This window comes from Musca autumnalis, unplaced genomic scaffold (genome assembly GCF_047663935.1).
Source record: "Musca autumnalis isolate F117 unplaced genomic scaffold, ASM4766393v1 scaffold_1, whole genome shotgun sequence".
NCBI lineage: Eukaryota > Metazoa > Arthropoda > Insecta > Diptera > Muscidae > Musca > Musca autumnalis.
Window position 1 is genome coordinate 192,136,987 of NW_027411644.1, and position 24,293 is coordinate 192,161,279.

Genomic DNA, 24,293 nt, shown 5'->3' on the forward strand with positions numbered 1-24,293 from the left:
TTGGTATTTGCTCTCAGACAATTTTCGAAGGATAGGAGGGGTCTTATGGAACCACAAAGTCAACAATTTTTATAAGCCTGCTTTCGCTTACAAAAATTGTTGTTGGAATATTTCTTGATTTTATATGAAAGTTCTTAGTATCTTTTCCAGGTCGAGATTTGAACCCATGTACCTAATAAAGTGGGTCAAACTTTGAATAGGTAGTACCTTTTTTCAATTTTATTTGATTCAAACCTATTCAGATGAGCCAAAAAATTGATCGCTTTTTTGGTACATTTTTATTATAACAGGGATATTTTCCGAAAATATAGCAACACTGTTATGATTTTTCTTGTAAATGTTGGCATAGTATAGCACTCTCTAAAACTATATAGCATCGACCTGTAATCCAAACACAGCTGAAGTGACCTACACATATAAAAAGAAAAAAATTCAAAATTATTCAAATGAATGGGAGTGTAAATATAAGTATAGGTCTTCGACCATTATTTCGATGCGTTACAAACTTGTTGGCCAAAAACCTGCACCCTACAAATACCGAAAGTACCATAATAGGCAATACCTAAACAAGTGAGAAAATGCTATAGTCGGTACGGGGCCGACTATGTGATACCCTACACCACTACCTCTGTGCATAATCTTTTCACTCGAAAAAAAAATTTCTTTTATGTAGATACGAAAGTTTTCACCTATCTGGCTCTTATACCAAATGACTTAAGGCGAACTGAACCAAAATAATTAATATTTAATTATATATTTGACTACTATCGACATCACCAACATCAATAGGCTTCTATCTCTGTGAGAAAATTTCGTGATGATCCGATCAAAAATTCCGACCAGTAGTGTGATAGCAGAAAAAATGGAAAAAAGGGATGCATTGCCGACTATTGCGATATCTCTATTATTTGACTACCTACGCCAACCTACTTTGACTTTTTCTCCAAATAAATTTTTTGCTCATTCCGACCCATAAATATTATCCGACCATGACTAAAATCATTAGGCTTCTTCTCCTGTGAGACCCCCACTAACCCTCGAAATTTCGTGACGATCCGATCAAAATTGCGACCTGTAGCGTGATTTCCAAAAAAAAAAAAATGGAAAAATGGGATGTATTACCGACTATTGCGATATCTCCGTTAGTAGGTCACCTACGCCAACCTGGTTCGCACCATTGTACAGATGGGATCTTCTACTTTCATAGTCAGGCTTTGCTTTTGGAAAGTCCCCAACCAACCCAACCTCAAATATCGAATTACGGGTGGTTCAGTCAAAAATGTAGCTAAATACCGAAAATCGAAAGGTACCGTTCTATGGGGGCTATAACTATAAATGGTCCTATTTTGAAAAATTTTCGTGGAGAGGCTTCGTTACAGCAGTGAACCTAAAATATCAAATTTCTGTTAGTTCAGTCAAGTACGTAACTGAAATACCGAAAATCGGAAGGCACCGTTATATGGGGGCTATACATAAACATGGACCTATGTTGAACATATTTGGTGGAGAAGTGTTGCCCTAGGAAACTTAAATGTCAAATAACAGCTAGTTCGGTTTAAACATGTAGCTAAAATTCTCAAAATACAGAAAATCGGAAGGTATTCTCAAAATACAGAAAATCGGAAGGTATTGTTATATGGCGGCTATAATACAACAACATGGACCTATGTTGACAATTTTTAGTGGAGAAGTTTCGTGATGATCAAATGTCAAATACCGGAAATTGGGAGGTAACGTTATATGGGGGCTATACCTAAATATGGCTCTATGTTGACAATTTTTGGTGGATAAATTTCTTGACTTCAGGAAACATCAATTACGGATAGTTCAGTCAAAATGTCGAAAATCCTGAGGTGTCATTATACGAGGAAGTACTAAAACATACATACATATTTTTTATGAAGATGTGTTGTGACACTTAAATGTAAAAAATGTCAAATTATAGCTAGTTAAGTTAAAAATTTTAGATAAAATCCTCAAAATACTGGATTGGATTCAAAAGTGTATCGAGATGCAGCGATTGCGTTGGCTAGGCCATATCATAAGAGTGAGCGATGATGAACCCGCTAAAAAGGCGTATAAATACGGACCAACGCCAAGCGGACCGTATTTAGAATTGGCAGGCCAAGGAATAGGTGGCGCAAACAAGTGGATGATGAGATGAAAAGGCACGGTATTCCAGAGTGCGAAGCAACAAATAGAGAGGAATGGAGATCTCTTCTTAGTTCCGCCTATATAACAAATGTTCTGTAATGGGCCAGCTAAGTAAGTAAGTAAGTAAGGATTCAAAAGTGTTGCGGAGGAGGTACCGTTATGGAAGTGGACGTTTTCTTTGGGTGCAATTTCTTTTCGACAGACATCGCGCCCGTCACCCAGTTTAGTTCGCCACCGTATAATTTAGAGTTTTTGACCACTACGTCAGAATACATGGACTTGAGCACGAAAAACATAAATAGGACCACAAGGGGTAGCGTCGGTATAAATTTCCAACGGATCTTCCAAAATACCCTAAATTGCACTTAAACAAAAATGTTGAACGTTTGTGGGGGAGGTACCCTAAGGAGATTACCGATATAGACCATTTTCGAAGCTAAACTAAATTTGTACAAAATAATACGAAAGCCAAATTGTGGACCGAATCGGGTGATCCGTTCGAGACTTATCGTGCGCTCCAGCCACTACACATGGTGCCAGAGGGGCTTTCGGGTCATTTTCTCAGGAAGTATGGACTTGCCTTTGAAAAAAACATGTACTGTCGTAGTGACGAATACAAATTTTTACAGCAAAATCAAAGACATTCGAGAGGAGGTCTTAAACTGCACATTGCCGAAATTGTGTGTGTGAGGTATCCGAAGAAGTGGACATATATAGACCATATTTTGATAAATGTCTCGTAGATATTACATTATGCACAGTATGGACCAACACGATTACTTACTTACTTACTTAGTTGGCCCATTACAGAACATTTGTTCCATAGACCGAACTAAGAAAAGATCTCCATTCCTCTCTGTTTTTCGCTTGACTTTTTGGAATACCGCGCCTTTCCATTTCTTCATCCACTTGTGTGCTCCATCGAAGCTTAGGCCTGCCGATTCTGCGTGCACCGCCATGTGGCATGTATTCATACGCCTTTTTAGCGGGTTCATCATCGCTCATTCTCATGATATGGCCTAGCCAACGCAATCGTTGCATCTCGATACGTTTAACTATATGCATGTCTTTGTATAGCTTATATAGCTCGTGGTTCATACGACGTCGATATTCACCGTCAACGCAAATCGGCCCGTAGATCTTTCGAAGAATTTTCCTCTCAAACACACCAAGCACTGCCTTATCTGCTTGCGCAAGTACCCATGCTTCGGAGCCATACATTAGCACGAGTAGTATCAGCGTTTTGTATAGTGTTGTTTTTGTTTGACGAGATGTGGCTTTGTTTTTAAATTGCTTACTTAATCCATAGTAGCATCTGTTGGCCAATACAATTCTTCTTCTTATTTCACAACTGATGTTGTTTGTTGTGTTTATGGCAGTGCCGAGGTAGACGAAGTCTTTAACTACCTCAAAATTATAGGTACCAACTTCTACGGTTGGTCCGAGCTCTATGGACGCTTTGCGCGTCGACACCATCAATTTGGTCTTTTCGCCGTTTACCGCCAGACCCACTTTCGCAGATTCTGCTTCGACCTTCCTAAAGGTATCAGTTACTTCCTTTACTGATCGTCCCATGATGTCTATGTCATCAGCATAGGCAAGTAACATGTGGCTATTGGTGTAAGTTGTGCCATTTCTTTTGACATTTGCATCTCGTATTACCTTTTCCAGCAAAATGTTGAATAGGTCACACGAAAGGCTGTCTCCTTGTCTGAAACCTCTTTTGGTACAAAATTCTTCGGAGAGGTTCTTTCCAATTTTAACTGAGGACCTAGTATCAGTTAGAGTCATCTTACAAAGCCGGATGAGCTTTGCGGGAATACCAAATTCAGACATTGCATGGAATACCTTTGATCGGAGGGGACTGTCGAATGCTGCTTTATAATCGACAAAAAGGTGAAATGTGTCGATCTGCATCTCTTGGGTCTTCTCTAGGATTTGCCGCAGGGTAAATATCTGGTCAATGGTGGACTTGCCAGGTCTAAAGCCACATTGGTATGGTCCAATTATCTTGTTGACCATAGGCTTTATTCGTTCGCACAGTATCCCTGACACTATCTTATAGGCAATAGGGAGTAGACTTATGCCCCTATAGTTGGAGCATACAGTCTTATCTCCTTTCTTGTGGACGGGACATAGGATGCTCAGGTTCCAATCGTCGGGTACGCGTTCTTCCTTCCAGATGGTGCTAACTAGCTGATGCATACACCTTATCAGCGCGTCGCCTCCGGTTTTAAACAGCTCGGCTGGTAAGCCATCGGCTCCTGCTGCTTTATTATTCTTCAGCCGGTTGATTGCTGTTTTTCCGGGTGGTATACATTCTATACCATCTTCTGGGATTGGATCTGCGGTATCATCGTCTTCGCCACTATTAGATACCAGCAGATTGGAGAAATGTTCCTTCCATATCCTGAGCACGCTATCTGTATCTGTTACCAGATTACCTTGCTGGTCTCTACAGGAGGATGTGCCTGTACCAAAGCCATCTGTTTGATGTTTCACTCTTTGGTAGAATTTTCGGACTTCATTCTGGCTCCTGTACATCTCGATTTTTTCACACTCCCGCTTTTCCATTTCTCTCTTTTTCTTGCGGAAAAGACGTTTCTCTTCTCTCCTTTTCTCCCGATATCTCTCTCGTGCGCTACGCGTTGCTACTGATTGTAAAGTAGCTCTATATGCCGCATTTTTATCTTCGGTTGCAGCACGACACTCCTGGTCATACCATGAATTCCTTTGTGGAGGTCTCTGGAATCCAAGTATGGATTTTGCGGCTGTTTGCATGGAGTGGGCAATATTTTGCCATTGTGTTGTTATGTTATCGGGACAAGGAGTGCTCGCGTTAAGCAATTGGGCTAGTTGAGTGGAATATGCTGTGGCTATCTGTTGTGTTTGCAGCCTATCGATGTCCAACTTCCGCGTTGTGTCTGTTCGTGCTTTATTTGCAACGTTTAGACGGGTACGTACCTTTGCTGCAACAAGATAGTGGTCCGAATCAATGTTTGCGCCTCGGAACGATCGTACATCCAACACGCTGGATGAATGTCTTCCATCTATCACAACATGATCAATTTGATTACTTGTTCTTTGATCTGGGGACAGCCAGGTGCCCTTATGAATATCGAGATGCTTAAATCTGGTACTGCTAACTACCATGTTTTTTGCAGCTGCAAAGTCTATCAGCCTCATACCATTGTCAGATGTTTCACTGTGGAGACTGAATTTCCCGACTGTTGGGCCAAAGATATTCTCCTTTCCAATTTTGGCATTAAAATCGCCTAGAATGATTTTAATGTCATGGGCAGGGCAACGGTCATATGTTTCTTCTAAGCGCTCGTAAAATATATCTTTGGTCTGTTCGTCCTTTTCTTCAGTGGGAGCATGAGCGCAAATAAAGCTGATGTTGAAGAATTTAGCTTTTATTCGAATTGCAGCAAGTCTTTCATTCACTGGGGTGAAGCTGGATACCAGATGTTTTAGTCTCCGACTAACTACGAATCCGCAACCAAACTCATGCTTTACGTCATGGCAGCTATAATACAGTGCGTCACCTTTAGGTGTTGTTGTGACGCCTTTCCCAATCCATCGTATTTCCTGTATGGCAGTAATATCGGCCTTGTACTTTTCAAGTACGTCTGCCAATGCGAAGACTGCACCTTCTCTATAAAGAGTGCGAACATTCCAGGTGCAGATTCGCAGATCATGGTCCTTAAAACGTTTGCGGGGTTCGTCAACTTTAGAGGGGTTTGTTTTTCTTTTCTTTCGTTTTTTCATAGTAGGCTGTTTTTTTCTAGGGGAGGGTTACTAACCCGACGCCCAAACCCAAGTTTTTAACGTTCTTATGGGTGAACGCGCGGCACATGTTAGCTCACTACCTTTAACGGGTGTTAAAGGCAGTTCCCCAGGTGACACCACGGGGAGGTCAGTGTCCACTTGAGATGAAAGAGGGACCAAGATAAATCCTGGGCTTTGCCATGTTAAAACCGGTCAGGACCGTTCCTTGGTATCTTCCATCCCCTGCGTCACCCAACACGTTTACTGCCGTCGAAAGTTATTGTGCACCCCATTTTACCGAAAAGTTTTTAACTTTTGTGGGGGAGGTACCTGAAAGTGTGAACCGATATGGCTCATCTTCAAACTTAAAATAAGTTTGGACAAAATATTACGAAAGCCAAATTTTGGACCGAGTCGGCTGATCGAGAGTTACCATGCGCGCCAGCCACTACACATGGTGCCATAGGGTTTGTTTTTACAGCTTCCGGGCCATTTTCTCAGGAAGTATGGACTTGCCCCTGAAAAACTTCTACCGTCGCGAAAACAACTTGTTAAAAGAAAAATCAAAGGTATTCGAGAGTAGATCATAAACTTGTCTTTTCCGAAGTTTTGTGTGGGAGGTACCCGAAGGAACAAGCCGATAGAGTCCGTATTGGAAAAAAAACATTGTTCCACAACATCCCATACGGGACAAGGGAGAGTTCTCTCATATCAATGAGTGCACCCCGATTCATATTTTGTTCAATGATATGGGACCTACTGTTTATCGCCGAGTCCGAACGGCGTGTCTTAAGACACCACTTGTAGAGAAGTTTTTCAAGGCTGAAATACTCAGGAAATCTCGCCAACATTACTGAGGGGTATTTTGCCACCGTTGAAAAATTGATGTTGCCTAGCCGGGGAATCGAACCCACGACCTTCTGCGTGCAAGGCGGGTGTGCATACCATTGCACCACGGTGGCACCCGTCCGTATTGGAGCCCCATCTATATCTGGTAGACTTTACGATGTGCAAAATATTACGAATTGGTTGATCTGTTCGAGAGTTATCGTACGTACCTGCCATCCAGACAGGCAGACAGACACACGGACGGACATGGCTAAATCGACGCCAATTTGTCTGAAACGAATTTCGTCCAAGCATATTTGGGGTCTAAAACCATTATTTCGATGAGGCATATTAGCCTAACAGCTGAGGGTATAATTACTCATGAGTAGACAGCGGAAATCCTTAGAATGGTCGCAGAACAAATCCGATTAGACCAAAATCGAATTCACCAAAAAAATGAGTACAACTCCATTATATTTGCATATGTGCATTAGGGCGGCCCAAAAAACGATAAAACTATGGACTGGTAAAATTTGTTCCTAATTTGCACCATAAATGCAGCCTTTAGAACATTGTCGTGAAAATTCCCCTTTGGTCCCATACAGAGTACTATGGAACGAAGATCGCTCAGGTGCAGGGTTAACGTTAACCGATTGCCATAAAATTTCATAAATTAGGTTTTTGGATCAAATGGAAATAATTTTTTGCTGCCCTATTGTCCATATTTTTACATGTTTACATAAATTTAACATACGTAAATTTATGTTGCATATGCAAAATAAATGTATTAAATTAGAGCTAAAAAATATTCCGAGGTCCAAATTTTACCCTATCGGAATAGACGCTAAATTATATATGGCGCATTTGCATAAATTTAATATCTAGGGCCTCCATTCTCAGTTATTTCAGAAATATTGCAAAACCCAATATCTTATTAGTTATCCTATCTGAAAGGTCATATGTTCTAATCACGACCACAATCATTTTGGCATAACAGACAGCCAAAATTATTTGGCAAAGCTCCCTTTTAAAGTCATTTATAAAAAACTATCTCATGATTTTTATTGCAGAAGCTTTACATGTCTGCAGACCCCTTATCCTTGAGTAATCTTTTATACTTAATTATCCTTCTATTGTATACAATTTTCCGGACGCTTCCGATAATGTAAGAATTTCCATTGCAATATGACGTATTTAATTAAGATCATATTCCCTATTGATCTTCAGTTGTGTCTAGCCATATGTCCATCAAAACATGCAATTAATTTTCATTTTTCCAATATGTACATTCAGAAGCTGATTGATGTAAAACGATGCCACGATTCTTATCTCAGTTTTGCTTAGCCACGATTTCAATGGTCTCCACTGCTTGAAACTAAGATGATCTTTGCCTTGAGAAGAAATGAAGCGTAAAGCGACTGACTGGCAACTAACATCGAAGACAACCAGCCAGCCAACCCATGTCGGCAAACGCCCGGCTCGACATATATGAGGAATTCTTTTCAAAATCATCGACGCTGGTTTAGTCTAGTCAACAGAGTCACGACACATTTTTTTGAAGAATATTGTTATTTTCCGGTTGAGGTTGTTCGTCATCGTCGTCTACGTGCAACATGAATCTCAACAACAGTAAACTCAGCCGCTGACCACAGTTGTCTAGTCATATCTTGTAGAATCTCAGTTTGTTCACAGTTTTCTGCTTGTTTTTCTACAGACACTTTTTGTTTGCCACAAACAAAGTCTATAATCCTTGCCCAATCTAGCATTGGCGATCGTTGCTGTTGCAAATATTTTTGGCACCTGTTTCAGCAGGAAACCGTATCGTCGCCGACGTTCCATTTGTTCGAGTATATGTAAAAATGAAAGTGAAACTTGTGCGCTTAGTGTTTGTGTGTGTCAATGTTCTCTGTTAATTAGCGGAAATATTAAAGTGGGCAATGCTTAGAACACATGCGGAAACACCAACATTACTCGATAACGTCGTCATAACTCGACATATATCCTATCCAAGAATGCATCGCCGTTAATTGCTTTAGCTACTTTTTATCGCAGGAACACGGTGATAGAAAAGTTTTACATGGGTGAATGTAATTTAACCATAATTACGAAGAGGGCTTCTTGCCAATGTGATGTGAAGTGTGATGTTGTCTTGCCCAGAGTTCGGATCCGGGTAACGAAAACATATTGACAATTGTCCAAATTTAAAACATTTCATCTTTTTCAATAAATTTTCAATGACCCATTTTAATATTCAAACACTCAGGAATATTTCTTCTACAATAACAAATACAAGTTCCTTTAAAGCCGCGAAAAAGAATATTTTCTTAAGGTTGTTTCTATGCACAATTTCACAGTTTATGGCATTGTGTTTACATAGTTTCTTTGTTTAAATCTTGTTGTTATTCCACCGCTGCTTAACTAAAGAGAGAGCTCTTCCATAAGTCCTTCATAGGCACCGATGAACCTTATTTTTCTTTGGTCTATGTTTGTCGTATATGCTTCATAAGTTTTTTCAATTTTCCACGAGTACCATTTGTTGTTGTTCTCTCTTTTCATGACATTTATGGCTGGCGCTAACGTGGATTTTCGTTATTCTAAGAAACTGTTTTGTTTGCTGCTCTTTATTGTATTTAGACCATAATAGAAAAGTCAAATGCTAAGAACAATAGACTGCAAATCAAAAGGAAGAGACTTGAGGAAGAGTTTACATTTTCTATGGTAGATTTTCATAGGAATATATTTTCACAAGGTTATCTATCGGAAGGGTTAATGATTGACATTGATTAACACGAATCAAATGAGACACACTTTATGTTCTCGTATGCGAATATTTGGGAAGCAACTTTAGAAAAAAAAAAAAAAACATTTGTAAAATATTATGTAATACACATACGACTTCCTTTATTAATATTGTAAATGTAGAGAGTAACATTTATAAACATATTATTATTTCCATAAGGATAACTAGGAATGGTTCTGAACAAACGGTTATGTTAACAAAGTCCAGGAATCATCAGGAATCAGGAATCATTTTTTCATGTCAGATAAACACATCAGGATTAGACACCATATTTTGCATTCTTTATAAACCTTTTCCAATTATTTGAATTTTATTGTTTAATATAATATGGTAAAAACCAAAAATGTTTTACAATCGATGAATACGAGTTTCACCCTTTCAGAATTAGCGAACAGTTAACATATAGTATGACTGAAATTCTTTAAAATGAAGTGTATTAGGAGCGAACCCATAATGTCGACCATTAAAATAAATTTACGTGGAAGCTGAGTGGCATCAATGTAGAAAAGTGGGTAAAAAAGGTTGAAACCGATTTATGACTTAACCTTACATTTCATGGACCTATGCCCGAAAAAAGAATCAAAGATATTCCATGGACAACATGACACCAGTGTATGATTTTTCGATATATCGACAGTATCCACCTAAAATTTATGCTGACATTCTGAAGCCGGAATTTCGGGGTTTTTATACCCTCCACCATACATAGTATGGAGGGTATAATTAAATTTGTCATTCCGTTTGTAACACATCTTGATCAGGGTAAAATTCTAAGTCGATGTAACCATGTCCGTCTGTCCGTCCGTCCGTCTGTTGAAATCAAGATACAGCTCGCAATTTTTATACCCTCAGCATTTATGCTAACGAGGGTATATACACTTTCATACGGGCAAAATGTGCCTCATCGAAATAATGGTTTTAGACCCCAAGTATGTTTGGACGAAATGTGTTTCAGACAATTTGGAGTCGATTGAACAATGTCCGTCCGTCTGTCTGTCTGTCCGGCTGGAGCGCACGATAACTCTCGAACAGAGCAACCGATTCGATCCAAAATTTGGCTTTCGTAATATTTTGTCCAAACTAAGTTAAAGTTCGAAGATGGGTTATATCGAACCACTCCTTCCGGTACCTCCCCCACAAAAGTTCGAAAATGTTCGGAAAATTTGTACGTACGATAACTCTTGAAGGTAGTAACCGATTTGGTCAATACTTTGCAAATCGTGATATGTCTACCAGACTTAGATGAGGTCCCAATATGGACTCAATAAGTCCACTCCTTCTGGTACCTCCCACACAAAATTTGGGATAAGTTCAGTTTAGGACCTGCTCGCGAATCGCTTTGATTTTTGTTTTAGAAATTGTATTCACTGCTCCCCATACGACGGTACAAGTTTCATAAGGGGCAAGACCACACGTCCCAAGAAAATAGCCTGAAAGTTGCAAAAAAAAAAACCTCTATGACACCGTGTCAGGTGGTTGGAGCGCAAGATAACTCTCAAATGGATCTGCCGATTCGGTCCAAAATTTAACCTTAGTAATATTTTATCCAAACTTAGTTTAAGCTCGAAGATAAGCCATATCGGTCCACTCCTTCAGGTACCTCCACAAAATTTCAAAAGTGTTCGGAAAAATTGTTCGTATGGTAACTCTAGAAGGGTGTGACCGATGTAATCCATACTTTGCACATCCTAATATATCTACCAGATATAGATCAGGTTCGAATATGGACTATATGTGTCTACTCCTTCTGGTACTTCTCACACAAAATTTCAGATAAGTTCACTTTAAGACCTGGGGCTGGATTCTTGTTCTATGAAAATTTGAAATGAAAAATATTTCCTTTATAATATTTTTCATTTGACAGTTTTTTCCTTTATAAAAGTTTTCATTTCACATTTTCATAGAAACAGAATTGAGCCCCTGCTCTCGAATCACTTTGATTTTTGTTGAAGCGATTTGCATTGGCTGAGGGTAAATATCTGACGGCAGAGCCGACTGACACTTTTTACTTGTTAAGATAGAGCTTTGTTATTGCAAATGGGCTATATCGGTCCACGTGTTGATATAGCCCTCATAGAACCGTACCGCCCGATTTTCGGTATTTTGAAGGTTTTAGCTTCATTATCACACCAAACTGGCTAAAATTGTGTACTTAGTCTTCGCTAGGGGTATAAAACTTTCCCCCATAATTGTGTCGGTATAGGTCCACGCCTTCATATAGCCCCCATAGAACAATACCTCCCGATTTTCGGTATTTTAAAGTTTGTGGCATGAATATTCCAGCGAAATTGTTGAAATTTGGTATTTAGTCTTTGTTGGGGGTATGCAACTTTGCACCTGAAATTTGTCAGAATAGGTCCACCACCCGATTTTTGGTATTTTGAAGATTTTAGCTTCCTTATCACACCGAAATGCCTGAAATTTGGTATGTAGTTTTCGTTGGGGGATTAAAACTTTCCCCCAGAATTTTGTCGGTATACGTCCACGTCTTCATATAGCCCCCATAGAACGGTACCAGTCGATCTTCGGTATTTTGAAGGTTTTAGCTTCATTATCACACCGAAATGGCTGAAATTTGGTAATTAATCTTCGTTGGGGTTATATAACTCTCACGTAGAATTTTGTCGGTATAGGTCCTCGCCTTCATATTACCCCCCACCGAAATGGCTAAAATTTAGTATTTAGTCTTCGTTGGAGGTATGAAACTTTCCTCAAGAATTTTTTCGGTATAGGTCCACGCCTTCATATAGCCCCCATAGAACGGTACCTCCCGATTTTCGGTATTTTGATGGTTGCGGCCAGAATAATCGACCGAAATGGTAAAATTTTTCGGTATAGGTCCACGCCTTAGTATAACCCCAGAGAACGGTACCTTCCGATTTCCGGTATTTTGAAGTTTGGCATCAATATTCCACCGAGCATGTTGAAATTTGGTATTTAGTCTTCATTTGGGGTACAAAACTTTCCATATGAAATTTGTCGGTATATGTCCACGCCTTCATATAGCCCCATAGATGTACATCCCAATGTTCGATATTTTGAAGGTTGTGGCCTCAATATCACTGTGCAACATTTTTAAAGTGATCTTGTGCAAACAATTCGAACAGAGGATTTTTTGAAAGTACAGACCCAAACGACAAGAAACCCTAGTTGGGTTTTGTTGTGTCAGATCCAGCTCGGATTTTATGGCCCCATCTAAACATGGTTAAATATTGAGTTTTTAAAGAAATTCGGGGCTATATCTCTGAAACCAATGCGAATCTTCCTCTGACCTCTGAAGCAAATTTGTAGATAAGGACAAGAATAAAATATTTGGAGAAATAATGAACTCGAAAAACTACATTTATTGCCTCAAATTTCAAAATATATGCAAAAATTCCACAATTTTTATACATTTCGCACCGTATCTCCTAAACCGTTAATTTTTTCTGAATATTTTCTTTTGGAAATTCCTGGAATATATTCCCTGGAATATAATACACAACTCTTCAGAACATGTCATTGTTGTAAAATGCCTCTGTGCCGTTGTTTTCAGCACATTTTTCAACAACGATTTAATAAAAATGTCAATAATGTAGTGAAATTTAAAATGCGGTGATAAACTGTTGGTGTGAACTGTGTTTGAAATGCGTGTTGTAAAAGATATGATGCAAAATACCGCTGAAACAACATGAAGTAAGCATTTTAGAGTTTCAGATTGTTCTTAAGAATTGTTGAGAGCTTTATTTAGAAGATTTTTGAAAAGGTTACTTTGTTCATCTCCCAATAGTTTAGCCGATACTCACCAGATTTTCAGCAATTATGTAAAATTGTCTATATTTTATAGATTTTGATGACCTAGGTGGAGTTTTTCTTATATGGTCTGTTCAAAAGATAAGTTCTACTAGTTTAGGGCTACAATATTGCCGAAGACAATATTCCTATTCGTTTCTGAGAAAAGGCCTGATTAATGCAAAAAAGTATAGATTTAGCCCGGTTTAGATGAGGCCATAAAATCCGAACTGGATTTGACAGGACAAAACCCTACTAGGGTTTTTGTAGTCTAAATATGTACTTTCAAAAAATGCATACTAGAAGTTGTTTGCATTTTCAGTGTTGCATAGTGTATTCCAACGAAATGACTGACATTTGGTACTTAGTCTTCGTTGGGGGTACAAAACTTTCCACCAGAAATATTTAGGTAGAGGTCCACGATACATCCCGATTTCGGTATTTTGAAGCTTTGTGGCAACAACCTTCAAAATACCGAAAATCAGTCACCGAAATGGCTGAAATTTGGTATTTAGTCTACGTTGGAGATAAAAACGTTTCCGACTGAAATTCGTCGGTATAGGTCCACGTTTCGATATAGCCACCATAGAACGGTACCTTCCGATTTTCGTAATTCTGAGGGTTGTGAGGTCAATATCCCGAAATGACTGAAATTTGTTATTTAGTCTTCCGTGGGGTTATATAATCTTCCAGAAGAGAATTATCAGTACAGGTTTACGTCTTTCTGTATCCCCCATAGAAGCGTACCTGTTGATTTTCGGTATTTTGAAGGTTTTACCCACATTATCTTAGTTTGGTATTTAGTCTTCTTTGAGTCTAAAAACTTTCCCCCAGAAATTTGTCGGTATAGATCGAAGTTTTGATGTAGCCCCCATAGAACGGTATCTCCCGAAGTTCGGTATTTTGAAATTGCTGAAATTTGGTATTTAGTCTTCTTCATAAACGAAAGGAAACTAATTGTTCCATTTTACTTCAATAAAACTCATGGTGGAGGGTATAACAAGTTCGGCGAGGAGCCTCAGAGTTTCCATAGTAATTTATATGGGACCAAAGGTGAATTTTCACGAAACTGTTCTAAAGGCCACATTTATTGTCCAATCGAAAATAAAATGTTACCAGTTAATTTCTGTGGCTAAACAAGTAATCCTACAAAAATGTATGTAAATCGGGTAAAATTTTGATATTGCTTCAATAGTATATTTGGCAAATTGAGGCCCTATAATATAGCCTTATATTAAAATCCAGAAGATTTTCACAATGTTCGTCCTTTCGGCCTTTTGTGGACAAAAATATGCCGACAAATGTTGACTCTACGGAGGGAGGTACCCTATGAAGTGAACCGATATGGCCCATTTTCGAACTACTAAACTAAGTTTGGACAAAATATTACGAGACCAACGCAGTATGCGGTTTGACACTTGTCGTTCGCAACAGCAACTGCACGAAGTGGGCGGAGAGGTGTTTTAGCAGTTTTCGGGCCATTTTCTCAGGAAGTATGTTATCGTGCGCACAATTTTAGCGAACAAATTTCAACTTTTGGAGTTGACCGATGTGCGCTGCAGCCAGCCAAACATCAAGATACAGCTCGCAATATTTAAGACAAAGCTTTATAATTTAGTACAGAAGTTTATATTACTGCTATGATGTTTGGTATGAACGAATAGAGCTGGAATCCTAAAATTTGGAATTAAAAATAATGTTGGAGTGTAGGAATGATATATGGATCTAATTTGGAAATTTGAACTCATCTGTATTAAATGGTACTAAATTTCATAGAATTTGGATTTCGGCTAACGGATAGAGCTAGGATACTGAAATTTGGAATTAAGATTAATGTTGTAGTGTAGGTAGTTTTGGAAATTTGTTACAAATTGATTTAGGTGAACCGAAAGATCTGGAATCCTTAAATTTGGTTTTAGGATTACTCTTGGAGTGCAGGGTTGGGATATGGTACTACATTTAGTATAATTTGGATTAGGGTGAACGGATAGAGCTGGAATCCTGAAATTTTTAATTAAGATTACTGTTAGAGTATAGGACTGAAATAGTTGTTGAAATTCGTAATTTAGAAATTCGAATTTAGATTACATTTGGAGTTGGAGTGAAATGGTACTATCATTGCTAAAGGGCTTAAGAAGAGAGGTAAAATTCGGAACTTATTATTGTGTGTGGGCTTGAGATGTGAATTCGGTTGTGGAAATGAGTACCATTAGTGTACGAAAAACACTAAATGTTACATTATTGGGGTTGGAAGGCGGTTTCTAGATAATATATTGAAACCAAGTAGTCAAACATGTATTGGCTATACGATATTTTTTTTTGCAAGAAGGTTTTTACACCCTGAGAACAAACAAGCCTAAATTGAAATAACACAATAATAACACAATCTGTGATATAAGGTCGAAGTTTTGAAAAATTTAATTAAAAGGGGAAGCAGTAAATCAGAAATTACATGGCTGTGAACAGTATGGTTGTAACATTTTTAGCTTTTTTTTTTGAAATATTAAAAATACCACCACATAGCCGTGTACATACTCGAACAATATAGAGAAATGTGTTATCACTTGTTCTCTACCGTTAAAAACAGTTCCCGGAAAATTGGGCTATAAATGCGGTCTTTAGAGAATTTTCGTGAAAATTCACCTTTGGTCCAATACAAATTACTATGGAAACAAAGATCGATCAGGTGGATCGCCATAAAATCTCGCACGTAAGGTTTTTGGATCAAATGGGTGATCTCAATGTACATTCATATTTTAGCCATTGTCGCTGTTAACCTAAATTTTTAAGAATATTTTCAAGGCTGTGATTAAATCATAAACTCGGATTTTGAAAAAAATCTTCTTCTAGAATTATAAGATAAATATTAATTTAATTAGTGTTAATTATGTGTATACCTCCTCTTTTTAAAAAAAAGCAAATGCCCATTTGCTGTCCACAATATTTTATGTAAATTTCTATATTTTCGTGCATTTTACATTCCCTTTTTACTGCAAATTCGTTGAAATTAATATTTTGTTGAAAATGTCTATCGGAGTAAAAATCTTCAGCTAAGAAAATGACATTCACTCTGGCTACCTGAAAATAATTTGGCTGAAATGTATACGACGTTACGCTGATGATACGTTGTCGATGCCGTTGGCGGACATAGCGTCGTCACCAAAAGGATTTATTGCACCGCAAGTAAACGCGAGTATAGGCAAATTTTGCAAATGAGCTGGAGCAGGTAGTAATTACCACGAAAGGTACATGTATATAAACATTCGTCAAACTAATGACAGGACATCAGTCAACGTTTCGCATTCTAAGAGAAAACATCGCAAGTAACGCACATTTATTGAAATAAGAAAACTAAAAGAGAAACATGTCATCAGTAATGCATTACTATCCCATGCATCAATCATCAAAAGTTACCACGGGAGTTTATCCCACGCCAGTGGTGGGTTATAATAATGTAAGTGTTGGATACCCGAAAAGCCTAGCAAATGGATATATTTCTAACAAGGAAACTTCTTCTCTATTGCAGATGATGTATCCCCACAATCAACAGATGTATCCAACTCCCATGGACCAATCGTATACTAGTTCGAATAACACCTCCACCAATGATGTGGAAATGCAGCGTGTATCCTCGGATGAAAGTATTCCCCAGTCGGAACCACCACGCACCAAAATTAAACGGTCCCGTACAGCCTTTACTAGCTCCCAACTGGTGCAATTGGAAAGTGAATTTAAACGCAACATGTATTTGTATCGCACACGTCGCATCGAAATTGCCCAAAGGCTGTCGTTGTGTGAGAGACAAGTAAAAATTTGGTTTCAAAATCGCCGCATGAAGCACAAAAAGGATATTCAAGGACCACAAGAGTCAAAAAGTGCTGCCAAGTGCTCTCAACCTCAAAGCGAACAAAATGAACACAAGGGAATAGTACAGCGTCTAATGTCCTATTCTCAAGATCCCAATCTTCAGCAAGCAGAAAAACGCACCTATAGTGCTGCATTCCCCGCCAATAGTGTAACGGTTCCTGTGCCAAAGACCAAAGAAATACAACCACTTCAACCCAAAATAATTACTACACCTCAAATAGCTCTACCTCAACCATCATTTACACCAGACCTGAATGAAATACTTGATCATCTGTCGGAAAGTTCACCCAGCAGTAGTAGTCAAAATTCTTCTTCATCATCATTGAACACATCTTCATCGTTCTCATCCACCTCGTATAATTTGGATATGGTTTTACAATCGATTAAGCAAGATTTAGAAATGTCAGCTCAGGCATGGTCGCGCAATTCCCAACATCATGGTCAGCAATATCCAAGTGTGCCAAATGCAGCACCTACTCCCATACCATCGATGAATGTTAGCTGGGGTGAACCAGTTGCCAAATCGATGAAAATCAATCGTAGTCACATGAATCCCTCAGCCATGTATTATAGCTACCAAAATCCACCACCACAATAAGGAATCGTCTTTTAAGAAATAGTTAGAATAGTTGTAGTTTAGCTTTTAAGAGTAGCTTAAGTTTGAGTAGTTTTAAAACGTCATTTCATATTGACGATAATCGTGAAACCCCTCCATCCTCCATCACATGTGACTTGGCCTTTAAAGGCAGCTTTAGTTTTAAGACATCCAATGTTAAGCTATGTTTTTAATTTTAAACATATAATTTTAAATTATATTCTGTAATATGTTGCATGTATGTACCTCTCTATCCATATAAATATTTTTTGTATTTTAAGTTGTAGAAGTTGATGAAAAATATAATAAATTTTGAAAATTTAAATATCTTTTTGATTCTTTTTTTGAGTCATGAAAATTTTACAATTTTCTGACTCCGCAGTGTGATGGAAGACAAAAAAGAGAAGCCACGTGTCTCGGTGTTTTTCCCATCATGTGCACTTTCACGGATATGGGACTCCAAATATTTGGTACCCTAATGTTAAAAGGGATCAGAATCACAAGGACAACCTTCGAAACAAATTTCAAAACAATTTTCCAACCGCCTTTTAACGGCACTTGTACGAATTCCACTTGGGTTCAAATCTAAACATTCTATTATGTAATAATAATAGACTTTATGAAGGAGGCATCGGGAGTAGTTGTCCGCCATAGTCTATCTCCGAACTAGATTCAAGTATGTCACACTTATGGCGCTTACCATTTTTAATAGTCATTATAGGATTTTTTTAGTAGGGGCTACGAGTACAACCTGGCACAAAAAATCTTAACAATCGTTTGGGAAGTACCTGAAAAAGTGAACTGATACAGTCCACAGTCGAACCTGAACTATGCGTGGAAGAAATGTCACAAACATTGGACCAAATGGGTTGATTCGTTCGAGAGTTATCGTGTAATTTAGTTTAGCCAAATATTTTGAACTTTTGTAGGGGAGATACCGGAAAGAGTGGATCGATATAGTCAAGTTTGAATCAAATATAATATGTAATTGTTTCACAAACATCCCAGGCGGGACAGGGTAGACATCACTCATATTGTTTGATGTTGATTGACCGGGGAATCGAACCCACGACCTTCAGCATTCAAGGCGGGTGTGCATACCATTGCACCACGGTGGCACCCTTGAACCAAATATTACAAGCAACAAATCGGTTGATCCTCTCGAGTGTTATCGTGCTCTCCATATCGAAATGGGACTAGAGAAAATGTTGTAACTGTGAAAATGTTCTACAAGACCTTTCTAACCTCTGTACTTTTTCCCTAGGTATTTCCATTTTTGAGATATCAAGCTTTTTGTAGCAAATTAACTTATGCTGAAACTGAGATATGGGGTATTGTAATACGCGAACAGTTGTAATATACCATGACCTTTGAACGTACTTAGGTAAACTGAAGTGTTTTAACTCGATTCACCGTTGGATTTTTAAAAATAACAATTTAAGCGGAAGCTGTGGTCGTATTAACGTAACAAAATCGGAACAAATCCTTGAAGGAAATTAGTTTTTTATGTTAATTTCCAATTAGTGGTTTTACAACACAATGTAGAGCTTAATGCTCAAAGGAGAAGTTAAAGAATACACTTCAGTGTTGAAGTTTCTAATGTATGGTTTTTTAATATATCCACTGTATCTACCTCAAACGGATGCTGACATTTTGAAGACTGAAAAATTGGGTTTTTTGAATTCCTCCTGATTTATAATATTCGCCAATAGGAAAGCTATAAGCGAAAATTTTTTCCAACGAAATATCTTCATTACTGCGGGAAATGTTGACGAAAATGACGAAGAACTCAAACATGTTTTCTTCAACTTTTCCTACAAAACCGTAAAAAATAAAATTAGAATAATATGATTTTTATTTTTTTGTCATATTTTCTTCGTATTTTTGCAAATAACATGAATATTATAGCTCCAACCTGTTGACGTAAGTTGTCAAACAACGGTGGTCGCGCAATAGTCGTTAATGTATCCCATTTTTCCTGGTCGCAATTTTGATCGGATCGTCACGAAATATGGAGCAAAATTTAACGTTTTATTCTTATACGTAGGGGTTTAAAGAAAGCCTGTCAATGGAAGATGAATATATTATCTTTACAATAATGCAAAATAGGTTTTTTTACATCTCACTTTTCCATTTTTATACCCTACACCACTATTTCAACGTTTTGTTATATGCAAAAATCTCCGCTTCTAGCAGGGGTGTTTCAAAAGCAAAGCCTGTCAATAGTAGAAGAAACGTTCACTTTTACGAAGATGCAAAGTTTTAGTAGTCACACTACAGGCCAAAATTTTGATAGAATCGACACGAACTTTTTAGGGCTGATAGGGGTCCCGAAGAGGAAGAAGGCTAATGATTTTCGGAATGTTCAAATATGAAAATATCTCCGCTCTTCGAGTAGGAGCAAAGCCTGTCAATGGAAGTAGAAAAGTTCACCTTTAACAAGTAAAAAACTATCAGTCGGCTTTGCAGACAGAGATATACCATACCCTCAGCCTGTGTGTATTTAAACACTTTTTCCCAAAAAAAAAAAAATTATGCATTTAGGGGGATCTTCAAAATGTTGGGCGTATGAACCGACAAAAAAAGTGTTGGATAGGGCTTTTGTATCATACTTGCGTACGAAAAACACAATATCATTATAAACATGGCCACTAGGAAAACCTTCGGAAAACCACACAAAAATGTTAAACATTTGTTTGAGTGGTACTCCAAGGATTGGATCGATAGGGCACACATTTAAACATAAACTACGTTTGGACAAAATATTTAGATACGCAAAGTTCGCACGTACCATTTTAGTTAATATTTTCGAACTTTTGTGGGGAGGTACCGGAAGGAGTGGACCTATAAGCACCACCTTCGAATTTCATCTAACATTAGAAGAAATATTACGATATCCAATTGCGGACGAACGCAGTATTCGGTTCGAGTCTCCAGGCACTACATATGGTGTTTTTTACACTTTTCGGGCTGTTTTCTCAAGAAGTATGGACTTGCCCCTGAAAAAACTTTTAGTGTCGTAATTGAGGCAGGGAATGCAAGTTGCTTCAACAAAAATCAGAGTGATGGTCTTAAAGTGAATTTATCCGAAATTTTGTGTGGGAGGTACCCGAAAGAGTGGACAAATATAGTCCATATTCTAAGTTTTTCTATATGTGGTAGATATGTTTTCCTGCAATCGGGAGGGTAATATCGGTGTATCCTAACATGTCAATCCCTTGGTTTTTGATTGAGAAAATACTCTTACTATATTCCTAACAAATCCCTGACTTTATATGATTCTAACATTTATGATTAAATTTTTATCGCATATTTAAATATTTCATCAAAAGTCGAAAATTACAAAAAAGTCGATTTTTATACCCTCCACCATAGGATGGGGGTATATTAAGTTTGTCACTACGTTTGTAACTACTCGAAATAATCATTGTAGACCCCACAAAGTATATATATTCTTGATCAGCGTGCAATTCTACATCGATATAGCCATGTCCGTCCGTCTGTCCGTCTGTGGAAATCACTCTAGCGTCCGAACGGATTGACGTAGGTTGATGAAATTTTGGGAAAATATGTTATATTTACGTAGGACTTTTGGTATTGAAAGCGGGCTATGTAGGTCCACGCTTTCGTATAGCCCCCATACAAAATGACGCGTGACGCGTCGTCGTTTTAAGGAATTTTTAAGATATTTGGCCCATTTTACCACCGAATTGGTTGTAATTTGGTACTTTGTGTCTCCATAGGCCAAAAAATATTCCTACCAAAGTTGGGTTATATAGGTCCACGTTTTGGTATAGCCCCCATATAAGGCCCCATCTAAAGTACGCGTCATTTTAATATATTTTGAATGTATTAGACCCATTTGACCACAGAATTGATTGTAATTTGGTATTTTGTGTCTTCAGAGGCCAGAAAACATTCCTACCAAAGTTGGGTTATATAGGTCCACGTTTTGGTATAGTCCCCACATAAGACCCCTTATAAAGTACGCGTCATTTTAATATATTTTGAAGGTATTAGACCCATTTGACCAAAGAACCGGTTGTAACTTTGTATTTTGTGTTTCCAGAGGCTAAGAAACATTTCTACCATAAAATGTTTATATAGGTCCACGTGTTGATATAGCCCCCATAATACAATATCTCCCGATTTTCGATATTTTGAACGTTTTAGCCTCATTATCACACCGATATGGCTGAAATTTGGTATTCGGTCTTCTTTAGGCGTATAAAACTTTCCCCCAGAAATTTGTAGGTATAGGTCCACGCCATCATATAGCCCCCATAGAACGGTACCTTCCGAATTTCGGCATTTTGGAGGTAGTGGCCACATTAATCCACCGAAATGGCTGAAATTTGTGGTGGAGGGTATAAAAAGTTCGGCCCGACCGAACTTAACGCTTTTCTTACTTGTTTTGAATAGCTTGGGTTTTAGGCCAATTGCGTGGAAATGCGTAGATCAAATGAAGCGTTATAAGCGTGAAATGACAGATAACAGACAATACTATAACAAAAAAGCAAAAAATCCCACAAAAATCTTCGAAAAAAACCAGAGTTTTATGTAAATTTTTGCAACCATTTTTTGTGGCTTTTAAACGACCAGTGGCTTTATCTGGGTTAAGTTTAATCAAATTTTGGACCGAATCGGCAGATCCGTTCGAGGGTTATCTTGCGCTCCAACCACTAAACACGGTGTAATAGGGGTTTTTTGAATCTTTCAGGCTATTTTCTTGTACCGGCGTATGAGAGGCAGTGAATACAAGTTGCTACAGCAAAAATCAAAGCGATTCGCGAGCAGGTCCTACACTGCACTTTTCCGAAATTTTGTGTGGGAGGTACCCGAAGGAGTGGACCGATTGATTGGAACCTCATCTAAGTCTAGTAGAAATTTCACGATGTGCTAAGTATGGACCAAATCGATTACTCCCTGCAAGAGTTATCGTGTCCACAAATTTTACGAACATTTTCGAACTTTTGTGGGGGAGGTACCTGAAGTAGTGGAGCGATATTGCCCATATTCGACCTTAAACTAAGTTTGGACAAAATATTACGAAAGCCAAATTTTGGACCGAATCGGTTGATCCGTTCGAGAGTTATCGTGCGCTCCAACCAGCCAGACAGACAGACGGACATGGGTAAATCAACTTCAAATTGTCTGAAACACATTTCGTCCAAACATACTTGGGGTCTAAAACCATTAGGCACATTTTGCCCGTATGAAAGTGTATATACCCTCGTTAGCATAAATGCTGAGGGTATAAAAATGGAATTAACTTGTGAACGTTTTCGTCCAATAATTTTTCACAATTTTCGACGTGGATAATCACGGCAAGAGTGCATCGATCTAATTTCTTCTTCTTTATTTGCGAATCCGATATTCGGATGTAAAGCGATCATACAATTTTATTGCTTACATGTTTTAAAATGAATTTCAAATATAGATATTATCTAGTTGTAGGTAAGTTCTCGATTTTTAGCGGCATTTAGTAAGTTGGTTTCATCTCTGTATCCCGTCCAGTCTTGAATGTTTTTTTAACCAATATATCTCTCTCCTGCCTCTGCTTTGGCTTCCTTCTATTTTCCTTTTTATAATATGTTGTAGAAATTTGTATTTTGTATTTCTCATAAGGTGACCCAAGTATGAGATTTTTCGGGATTTGACAGTATGTAGGAGTTGTCTTTCCTGGTTCATTCTTCTCAGTACTTCCTGGTTTGTTATGTGAGCAGTGTATGGTATCTTCAAAATTCGTCGATATAACCATATTTCGAACGCTTCGATTTTCTTTTCATCTGCACTTTTAATTGTCCACGTTTCAGCTCCATATAATAACACAGACCAAATGTAACATTTCGAGAATCGTATCTTTGTTGCTAGACTTATCTCGTGATTTGTTAGTACGTTCTTATATTTGAAAAATATGTCTCTGGCCGTCTCCACTCGACGGTATTTGAAGTTCTTTACACGTTCGACAGTCTCGTTCTTTATTTGTAGTGTTGTATCAAGAATCAAATCGTTTCTACTGACAACCATATATTTTGTCTTTTTTATATTTATCCTGAGACCATATATTTCGCTTGTGTGTGTCAGTTTGTGTATGAGTTTTTTTAAATCAGATATACTGCTAGCAAGTATGGTGGTATCATCGGCGTATCGTATATTATTTATCATTTTGCCGTACATTTTTATGCCCATGCGTTCTTTTTCAATTGATTCACGAAATATTCGTTGGGAGTATATATTGAAGAGGAGGGGTGATAATATGCATCCTTGTCTAACACCTTTGGATATGAGAACTTCGTCTGTCAATTCGCCGTTTATTTCAAGTCTCGCCGTCTGGTTCCAATATAAACTGCGTATGCATCTAATTTCCTTTCCTTCAATTCCAATATCTCTCAGTATGTCAATCATTTTATCATGTTGGACAGTGTCGAATGCCTTTTCGTTGTCTATGAAGCATATGAACACATCCTTATGAACGTCTCTACATTTTTGAACAAGTACTTGAAG

The 24,293-nt window shown here is 38.1% G+C and overlaps 1 protein-coding gene across 1 annotated transcript; it reads left to right on the forward strand.

The window, feature by feature from the left end:
• Positions 1–16,688: 16,688 nt before the first annotated feature.
• On the forward strand, positions 16,689–17,789 carry LOC141390103 (protein zerknuellt 1-like). The gene is made up of 2 exons (XM_073962646.1): positions 16,689–16,778; positions 16,851–17,789. The coding sequence occupies exons 1-2, from the start codon at positions 16,689–16,691 to the stop codon at positions 17,787–17,789; spliced, it is 1,029 nt and encodes a 342-aa protein (XP_073818747.1).
• The last annotated feature ends 6,504 nt before the right edge of the window (positions 17,790–24,293 follow it).